At 38.9% G+C, this 10,084-nt stretch overlaps 3 protein-coding genes across 5 annotated transcripts; 2 read left to right on the top strand and 1 right to left on the bottom strand.

Moving 5' to 3' along the window:
* On the top strand, window positions 183–2,430 carry LOC107605524 (F-box protein At5g06550). The gene is made up of 2 exons (XM_016307425.2): window positions 183–1,612; window positions 1,903–2,430. Exons 1-2 carry the CDS (start codon window positions 279–281, stop codon window positions 2,141–2,143), a joined length of 1,575 nt encoding a protein of 524 aa, XP_016162911.1. The 5' UTR covers window positions 183–278; the 3' UTR covers window positions 2,144–2,430.
* LOC107605522 (pentatricopeptide repeat-containing protein At5g06540) lies at window positions 2,610–4,685 on the top strand. The gene has a single exon (XM_016307421.2). The coding sequence runs from the start codon at window positions 2,783–2,785 to the stop codon at window positions 4,640–4,642; it is 1,860 nt and encodes a 619-aa protein (XP_016162907.1). The 5' UTR covers window positions 2,610–2,782; the 3' UTR covers window positions 4,643–4,685.
* LOC107605523 (protein downstream neighbor of Son) lies at window positions 4,766–9,867 on the bottom strand. Of its 3 annotated transcripts, none has more exons than XM_016307422.2 (15): window positions 9,695–9,867; window positions 9,323–9,504; window positions 8,778–8,851; window positions 8,561–8,696; window positions 8,376–8,464; window positions 8,162–8,291; window positions 7,866–8,068; window positions 7,520–7,692; window positions 7,306–7,401; window positions 6,804–6,925; window positions 6,230–6,331; window positions 5,893–6,002; window positions 5,712–5,799; window positions 5,407–5,612; window positions 4,766–5,294 (listed from the first exon to the last, which is right to left on the bottom strand). In XM_016307422.2, the coding sequence occupies exons 2-15, from the start codon at window positions 9,431–9,433 to the stop codon at window positions 5,078–5,080; spliced, it is 1,857 nt and encodes a 618-aa protein (XP_016162908.1). In that variant the 5' UTR covers window positions 9,434–9,504; window positions 9,695–9,867; the 3' UTR covers window positions 4,766–5,077. The 3 variants fall into 3 exon arrangements, with proteins under 3 accessions (XP_016162908.1, XP_016162909.1, XP_016162910.1); XM_016307423.2 differs by having other exon boundaries at window positions 9,323–9,476; XM_016307424.2 differs by having other exon boundaries at window positions 9,323–9,473.

Below are 10,084 nucleotides of genomic sequence, written 5' to 3'. Positions count from 1 at the left end.
AAAAATCCACTTTTAAAAATCTTCTGCAATTTCTTTTTCTAAAACAAAAAGGGGTAACAAAAAAAAGAAGTAAAATTAGAAATAAGAACAAAAAAAAATGTTACTTGAGTTAAAATTAAAAAAACAAAAGGCCTTACGCGAATTTCTATAGAGAAACGGGTTTTCGAAACGTTTCTATTTTGTAGAGAGAAGAAACGCGTTTCTTTGGGTTTAGGACTTTGGGCTTTCGTACCCTACGCCGTCGCTGCAGAGAGAGGGTGGCGGCAACAATTGAAACCATGAAAGGGAGCTTGAAGATGACGAACTTGTTGTCTCGCATCAGAAACTCCTCAAAGAAAACCAAAACTAGCACTAACAAACACAGGAACAGAAAAAGATTCAATCTTAGAAACCAGAACGCCATTTCCATTCCCAAAGACTTGCCTTCTCCCCATGAAGAAGAAGATGAAGAAGGAGAAGAGAACGCTGAAGAAGGTTTCAAGCTCAAAAGCTCTGCCCCATTACTCACACATGGCGTTCAACCCTTGGGGAACCTCTACCTCAACCCAGGTTCCATCAACTCCAGAGACACAGGCTTAGGTAACCTTCATACCCTTTCTGACGAGCTTGTTCTTGAGATTCTAGGGTTCTTGGATAGTACTAATTTGGGGGTTTTGTCCACTGTGAGTAAGTCCTTTTATGTTTTCACAAACCACGAACCTCTTTGGAGGAACCTTGTGTTGGAGAATCTCAATGGTGGGTTTCAGTTCAATGGGGCTTGGAAATCAACTTATGTTGCTGCTTCCTACCCTTCATTTGATATATCAAGTAACGCACTTAAAAGCTTTAAAGTTAGAGACTTTTATTCTGATTATCTCTTTCAGAGTTGGCTCTGTGCTAATCTTGAAATGAAACCTGAGTGGTTGGAGAGGGATAATATTGTTAGGAAGAGGGGCATTTCAGTTGAAGAGTTTGTGTTGAATTTCGAGGAGCCTAATAAACCGGTGTTGTTGGAAGGGTGTATTGATAATTGGGATGCACTGGAGAATTGGGATAGAGATTATTTGATGCAGTTGTCTGGTGATGTTAAGTTTGCAGTTGGGCCAGTTGAGATGAAGCTTGGAGACTATTTTCGCTACTCAGATCAAGTTAGAGAAGAAAGGCCATTGTATTTGTTTGATCCGAAATTTGCTGAAAAAGTTCCGAAATTAGGTTCTGAATATGAAGTCCCAGTGTATTTTCGAGAGGATTTGTTTGGTGTATTAGGCAGCGAGAGACCTGACTACAGGTGGATCATTATTGGTCCTGCCGGGTCCGGATCATCTTTTCATGTTGATCCGAATTCAACTTCAGCTTGGAATGCAGTGATCAAGGGATCAAAGAAATGGATACTATTTCCTCCTGATGTTATCCCGCCAGGCGTTCATCCTAGTCCTGATGGTGCAGAGGTTGCATCGCCAGTTTCGATAATTGAGTGGTTCATGAACTTCTACGGTGCAACAAAGAATTGGAAAAAGAAACCTGTTGAGTGTGTATGCAAAGCTGGAGAGGTTATCTTCGTACCTAATGGATGGTGGCATTTGGTGATCAACCTGGAGGAGTCCATTGCCATAACCCAAAATTATGTTAGTAGGTAAGCTTTTTAATTTTTTATTGCTTTCGGGAGGTTTCAGAACTATGATAAACAAAGTACTAATTGAACTTTTATAGAGGTATGTGATTGGCTGATTGTAACTTGCATGATTTATTCTTGAAAATACAAATCCTATTAACAACAGCTTGCTTGTACTATATGTAATATATTATTACTAAATCACTTATGAATTGAATATGTACCATTTGAAATTTGGGCTAGCTTTGTATTTTGCATGCGCCTTGGATAATCCAATTCCAATCACAAATGTTGATTGAATGTTTTTGCAGGAGAAATTTGTTAAATGTGCTAGATTTTCTTAATAGGCCAAATGCTAGCACACTGGTGTCTGGAACAAGGGATCGTGTGAATTTGTATGATAAGTTTAAGAATGCTATTGAGGCTTCTTTTCCTGGAGAAATGGATGAACTGGCCAGAAAAGAAGCAGAGAAAAAGATCCAGCAGAAGAAACTCTCATTCTGGGATTCTGTCTCAGATTCCAATGCCGGAGCTTTCAAGTTCTCTTTCTAGAGAGATACATTTTGCTGAATTCCGACGATCAATTTTGACATTATGATCGGTTTTTCATTGATTGTACTCTTTCAATTGTTTTAGGTGCTACATTGTCTTGGCAACCTTCCATTTTGGCTACCTGTTGTACTAATTGAGTATCAAAGCTGAAAAAAACATGGATTCCTCTATCCATATATTGATGGAGGATGAACCATGAATTAATTGTCATTATGAACCCAACTTCTTTTTCCTGAGGTACTTGAAGTGAGTAGGGGGTCTTCACAACCCAGCAAGTTTGTTCCTTATCAAGGTTTTAAGTTCAAATTTTAGAAATGGAAAAAAAAAATTCAAACTTTGATTTATGAAACTTGTCTGATAACAGGGTAGATATTGTAGCAAATACACATCCAGTAATAATAAGGAAAGGAAGAAAGCTCCAAATTTGTCATGCTTTCTGCATGAAGGCATAAAATTTTGTATAGTAAATTATTATTTTTATCTATGAAAATTTAAAATGCTAAACAAATTTAATTTTGTATGGACAGATTTAACGACATTCTAAACTTGGGTAACAATGCTAGTTTCCTGAAAATTATAGTTTAGATGCATTGCATTATGATTGTCTCCACCAAATCGAGAACATGAGAGGGTGGGAAAATGGCGTTTGCTTCAAACTCGGTTCTGAAAACGCTGAGGCTGAAGAATCCAAAGCTGGTGCTTTTGGAATCATGCAGCAACCTGATCGACCTCACAATTATCCACGCCCACATGCTCCGAACCCACTTCTTCTTCGACGTCTTTGCCGTCAGTCGCCTCATCGCTCTCTGCACAGACTCCAACAAGAACCTTCTCCACTACGCCATAAGGCTATTCCCCCAAATCGAAAACCCAAACCTATTCATCTTGAACGCCCTCATACGAGGTTGTTCCACCAGCGATGACCCCGCTGCTTCCTTTCGCTATTACATCCAATCGCAGCGCATTGGTCTCTTGCCTGATAACATCACTTACCCGTTTCTGGTTAAGGCTTGTGCTCAACTTGAGAATGCTATTATGGGCACGCAAGCACATGGTCAAATCATAAAGCATGGATTTGAACGCGATTGCTATGCCCAGAACTCCCTCGTTCATATGTATGCCACTGTTGAAGATTCAAAGTCTGCAAGATGCGTTTTTGAAGAGATTTCTGGGTTTGATGTGGTGTCTTGGACTTCCATGATTGCTGGGTACCATAAAGGGGGGGATGTTGACTCTGCACGCGAACTGTTTGATATAATGCCGGAGAGAAATTTGGTGACTTGGAGCACTATGATTAGTGGGTATGCCCGAAACAATAGGTATGATAAGGCTGTTGAGCTGTTTCATGTTCTTCGGAGTGAAGGGGTGATGGCTAATGAGCCTGTCATGGTGGGGGTGATATCCGCTTGTGCTCATCTGGGTGCTCTTGCTATGGGGAAGGAAGCTCATGAGTATGTGGTTATGAATGGCTTGTCTTTGAATCTGATTCTTGGGACAGCTCTTGTTGACATGTATGCGAGATGTGGAAACATTGCGAAAGCTATTCGGGTTTTTGAGCAGTTGGCCGAGAAGGACACACTTTGTTGGACAGCTTTGATTGCTGGACTAGCCATGCACGGCCATGCAGAGAAAGCGCTTTGGTATTTTTCGGAAATGGTGAAATCCGGGCTAGTTCCGTGGGACGTTACATTTACGGCGGTGTTGACAGCTTGCAGCCATGGAGGATTGGTAGATAGGGGCCTAGAAATATTTGAGAGCATGAAACATGATCATGGAATTGAGCCAAGATTGGAGCATTATGGATGTATGGTTGACCTACTTGGCCGTGCAGGGAAGTTGGCGGAGGCAGAGAAATTTGTTCTTGAAATGCCCATAAAGCCGAATGCTCCGATATGGGGAGCATTGCTAGGAGCTTGCCGGATTCACAGAAATGCAGAGGTTGGGGAGAGAGTTGGAAAGATTTTGATAGAGATGCAACCAGAACACAGTGGTTACTATGTGCTGCTTTCAAACATATATGCTCGCACAAACAAGTGGAGAGATGTTACCATTATGAGAGAACTCATGAAGGAAAAAGGAGTAAGAAAGCCTCCTGGGTATAGTCTCATTGAGGTAGATGGAAAAGTTCATGAATTTACAATTGGAGATAAATCACACCCAGAAATTGAGAAAATAGAGAGAATGTGGGAAGATATACTGCAAAAAATAAGGCTGGCAGGATACATTGGAAATACTGATGAAGCTTTGTTTGACATAGATGAGGAAGAAAAGGAAGATGCACTTGACAGGCATAGTGAGAAGCTGGCAATTGCATATGGAATTATGAAGATTCGACCTCCTTCACCAATTCGGATTGTGAAGAACTTGCGGGTTTGTGAAGATTGTCACACTGCTACAAAGTTGATTTCAAAGGTTTTCCAAGTAGAGTTGATTGTGAGAGATCGAAACCGATTCCATCACTTTAAAGAAGGCACGTGTTCTTGTATGGATTACTGGTGATGAACTATATAACTGGTTTCATATGAAAAATGTTCGTGAACTCACTTAAAAAACTACAGGTTAATGACTATCATAGTCCTAAATACATTTAGTAGTTTGAATTTATTATAGAACAAGAGAAAATTAAGTAGTCTTAAAGATAAAATATGTTGTGATCAGAACAAAAGATATTACATGTCCAAATGGCAAATTCCATGTCCAAGTGACTAGGCTTAAAGATATAATGAAGTCATTGATTCATCTCCCCTTCAATGAGGTGATTGACAAACGAACTGCTAGATTTCACAATTAACTTTGATATTACAGTTCTTGGTCCGAAATATGCTCCTCCAAACTGGAAAAGACTACAAAATTCCTACTGTTTTTCATTTTCTGGAAGTTAAGGTAATCAATATAAATTAACAATCAATATGATGATGAGTTCCTTCTTGAGGATCATACAGGGGATAGAGAAGCTGTATAAGAACCATCACAGTACTTTAAGCCTTTTAATGAACTTGACCACAAGGAAGAAGTGACCGCAGCTTCTGGGATGCCGAGTATCTTACTGCGGTTTTGCATACTTTCACTACTGACATCTTCAGATTTCAACTTCTCACAAATTGATTTAAGAGCAACATTCAAGCCAATTGAACTAGGTTCCGTCACAAAACTGTACGACACAAGATAAAACAAGACATTATTTCTGTTTAAAATAGCAATGCATGATGCAACTGGTTAATCATTAGATACCATATAACAAGTACTATCAAGGCTACCCATACCTAGCCTCAAATCTTCCTCCTTCAGAACTAAGCAATGCACATATACCACAAATAATCCATGGTGGAAGGAACGTGTCGCTGATTTCAAGGCTGCAACTAAGACCATCTGGTGATCCTTGTGCAGGCTCACCATCACCATCTCTCCAATCAGATCCATTATAAGAAGCAGCAATGTGTTCAGCTCTTCTCATCTCCATACATTTGATCTGCAAATCAGAAGTGTAACGATTCCAACAAGTGTTATTTCACAGCTAACAAAATAAAAGCAACTATTGCTGATTGAAACAAACGGAATTATGACATACATCAGGGGAGGACAAAGCAGCGTTTTGGAAGGGCACAGAAGAGCACAAGACAGGTACATCCATAGCAGACAGTGAAGTCAAGAGAGGTCTGCAGTGTGCAGACAATTCAAGTCAGCAACATATTAAAAATGAAATATGCCGGGAACTGGAAATCTAACAAGTGAACCCATTGATTATTGACCTGTAATTTAGTAAAAGGTCATATAAACCATGTACATCATTGTTGCCACTGAAAACCAGCAAAGATTCTGGGCTGTTATCAACATCAGAGAACGATCTTAATCGTCGTGTCTGCATTATTTCAAATAAACTACACCAGTGAATAACCCAGAAGTAGGTCAAGACTAATTGCGACAAATACAAACTAGGAACCATTGAGAGACTGTACTGTTACACTATCAGTAATAATTGATGAGTATAAAGTTATCCATAAATCGCAGAGATAAACTCAATATGTCAGGAAATCGTTCAAGTTCAATGACAGACAAATTATATACAAATAGCATATAGATACAAACCTGCCCCAGATTTTGCTTCTCTATCTCCGAGAGCTCAACCAAATCTTCAGTACTAGCTTGTTCCACTTTCGAACGGCAAAGAGGCATCGAGAAACAAACATCCTAGTTGCCATAAGTATAATGGTTATTCACCAAAATAAATAGTAATTGGAAATTCTAGTACAATAAGCTACTAAAACAACCCTTTGGATAAAAAGCAAGCTCTGGTAGCACAAAGAATACCTAAAGTTTTAAGTAGTTTTAGATAAACTGCATAACTCAGGATTAACCTTGGATGCTTCAGTCAAACTATGGACCCAAAAAGGCACTAAGGGCCAGAAAATAAGAGAACTATATTGCTAAGCAAAGAAAAATGTGAAATTGAGAATATACGTAGTTAAAGCAGTATTGCATACTAAGTGCATAATTCATGAGGTTTTTTTTTTTTTTTTTTTCTAAGATGCCTCATAATAAATTTTAGTTTTAGAATATCCCCAATTATTTTCCAACCCATGATCTATTCAAAAAACAAACAGCCATGTTGAATCGAGATCAGTGTGTCTGAATAACTGTACATAATATGGGTACAACTTACATGCTCTTTCAACAATGATCTTAAACCTCTGGTTGACTGAGACATATATGCATTGCACGAGTATTTGGAGCTACCCGAGCCATCGCCACCAATAAACATCACCACAAACTGGGAAGTGCAAACTAGAAAGCAAGAAAAAAATACTTGAGAAAGTTTCATGCAGTATTCCTATATGAATATAGATATATGTTAAGGTTCTTAAAGAAATAAGTAAAATGCTTAATGAATCAGAATAGTTCAGAGTGTGGCAAACTTTCAAGTCTATGCATTAGTTAACCATAGGAAGATAGTAAGCTACATCAGTAGAAGGACGCAAGTTTTTATCATGTTAATTGATCATAATGCAGAAACAATTTGGATTACATAATACATTTTCAAAAGAATGGACACTGAAAAGAGAATTCAGAAGATAAACAGCAATGAAAATGGTATTGCATAACTATAAACAAATTTCGATTCAAGCACCATCAGACTACAAAGAGATATAGTTATGTTTAATTACCATAAAAAAGGCCACATATGTTTTTTCGAAGCATGTAATAGAGATCTCGGAAGGACTCTTCCCAAGCTGATTGCCGTTTACTTAAGAAGTCCAATTCTATTGACAAGAAAAGAGAGGAGAGAAGATGAGGAAAAAAAGAGACGTAAGGGAAATTGAAAAGGAATAAGACAAAGAAGAGGCATGAAATGGGATAAGTTTAAAGATGCTTGTTCACCTCCATCTGCAGTTGATGAGCTCAAGGCTGATATGAGAGACGGTGGTAGAACAGATTGAGGATACATCCAGGAATGTAAACCTTTAAAGCCCTGGGAACCTGTCATGTTTTGATTAGTGGAGAAACAATGTTGGAAGAAAGGCATTGTACCGCATACAGCTGACCTATGTATCCTGAAATTAGAAAGCCACAATAGCCAAATCAAAAAGACAAAAAAAGGATATAGATGATGGTTGAAACTTGAAACTGAAGCAAGCAGGTAATTATGGACCCAAATATTGAAACCATGAATCCCAGTCTAAGATCATTTTTATTCACTCCACTCCAGTGCATCCTAAGCACTCACCAATTCACTGAAGAAGAGGATACTACCCGAATACTGGTTTTTAGAGTAAGATCCAGAGGAGCCTTTTGGCCAGGTACTTGGCATTCTGACACAAAATTTCCAGTGAAGTTTGATGACAGATCACCACATTTTTCAGAAGAATTAGCAGCTAAACCACTCGATGCCTGAGGTTCAAATGCAGCTAGTCCTTTTAATGCTTTGCCCTGTTGGGGAAAAGAAAAAAGTGAAGCCTTAGCTAAGATATAGCCTACAGGATCTGAAATATAAGTAAACATCCAACATCTGCCATTATATACCATGTCAATAGTTGCTGCAGAGCCAGAAGATCTGTCAGCGGCTGATGAAAGCTCGGCAACATTAAGAAACTTCCCTTGACTGCACTTCTCATTTGCTTGCGAAGTTTGCGAAGCAACAGAATTCTCCAAACTGACAACAATTAGAAATAGAGTAAAAGGAGGAAAATTGACCGCAGGCAGGAGATAAAGAAAAAGCATAAAGCATAAAGCAAACCATGAAATTCCCTGTTGTCTCTTGGTATCTGATGCAGAAAAAGCTGCAATATTATTCAGGTTGTTGGTTTGCTCCAAAGATGGACTTTCCTGAACACAGAAACAAGCTTACTTTGTTAAGTGTCAACAACATCAACAGCCAGGGAACAATAACATAATAAATCTTAATTTGGGAAATCTATTAACCTTTGCATTGTCCTTTCCAGAGACAACCCTAAACCTGGACTTTTTGGCAGGAAATACTCCATCAACTCGTGTCTCCACATATCTTGGGGCCCCTGTCAATCCCAGTCTTTTAGGCCTTTTTTCAACCCCAGCAGTGCTGCAAATATAAATAAGGCAAGTTCTTAGCAGATTATGGAAGAATATAGTGAAAGGAGGAGAATAAGTGGAAGAATATTACTTAGTCAAATTTGCGGAGGGTTGTGAAGATTCATCAGTATGATCCACAACACTTGCCCTCTTTAACTGCTCCCCCTGTCATGCATCTATATATGTGAGAATTTTTTCCTCCGCAGACATTTCCATGCTAGTTGTCGGTATGAAAAGTAATTATTCTAGGAAACTTTAAACTATTCTACAGCTATACACGGTTGCGCAGTGTTAGAATAGCAGAATAAACTAGAGTAATATGAAAATAACAAATATTTTATACCCTTAGACTATTTCAGTCACAAGCATAAGCATAACTAACATCTTAGTTTGAAGATAACTCTAACTAGCTGCTATAACAATCAAACCCGAGCAGCTGTCATAGCTGCTAAGTGATAACTCTTAGCAGTGAGTTCAACTAGACAATAACCAACTATTTCTAACTGGCAACATTAGGATACAATCTGGTTTCAATTGTAGGTTACTATAATCACACTATTGAACTCTTGAATAGAGATGCAGAATCCAGGTGCACAGAAAGTAAGCTGAGGAGGAGGTTATTGGGAAGGAACTTACCCTAAGTTCAGACGGTGTCTTTCTTTTAGCCATGGATCCAGCTTTTAAAGGCACAGAGCCAATTCCAAGTGAGCTAGGAGGCACAGAACTCGCCGTAGCCACTTTTGCCATCCCTTATTTCAGAGAAACTCCACCGCCGGCGCCACTGCAACTGCTTCACCGACCAAAATGCATCGAAGAGACTGTAGATTTGGTAAGAATGCAAGAATTTCAATTAGATTTGAGGAAATCAGAACTCGTACAATCAAAGAACGAGCAAAATATCAAGTGATCCTGAATGCACAAATTCGTAACTAGAGCTGAATGGAATCGGATGAAAACAAAATATAAAAGAAAAGAGGAAGGGAAATGAAGAAGGAGAATATGGTGTACCGTTGAAGGTCTCGCGTCTCCGACGATGAGAGGATTTCGGAGGGGAAAGCCAAAACGACGAGATTGAGCGGAGAGCGATGTCGTATCGGTTTCTGGCAGGGCGGAGTGCGAGACTGCGAGTGTTGTGTTTGGGCCGCGCATGAAACCGAGAGACCAATGTGGAAATTTTTTGCGGTAAATAGACGTGCGTTTACAATTTTAAAACGAAAATTTGATTTCCCTCCTGTTTGTCACGGCGTTAGTGAACGTTTTGTCGTTTTGTGCTTTCCCCTAATTCGAGTTCAGTTCAACTGTTCAACAGTAAGTATTATTTAAAAGTAGTCTTTTATTCAATTTTTTATTGTAATAAGTAATAACTTTTAAAAAAATTAAAACAAACACATTTGGATA

Source organism: Arachis ipaensis, chromosome B06 (genome assembly GCF_000816755.2).
Source record: "Arachis ipaensis cultivar K30076 chromosome B06, Araip1.1, whole genome shotgun sequence".
Lineage (NCBI taxonomy): Eukaryota > Viridiplantae > Streptophyta > Magnoliopsida > Fabales > Fabaceae > Arachis > Arachis ipaensis.
Note: the sequence above shows the minus strand (reverse complement) of the source record. Positions and strands in the feature narration are given on the sequence as shown.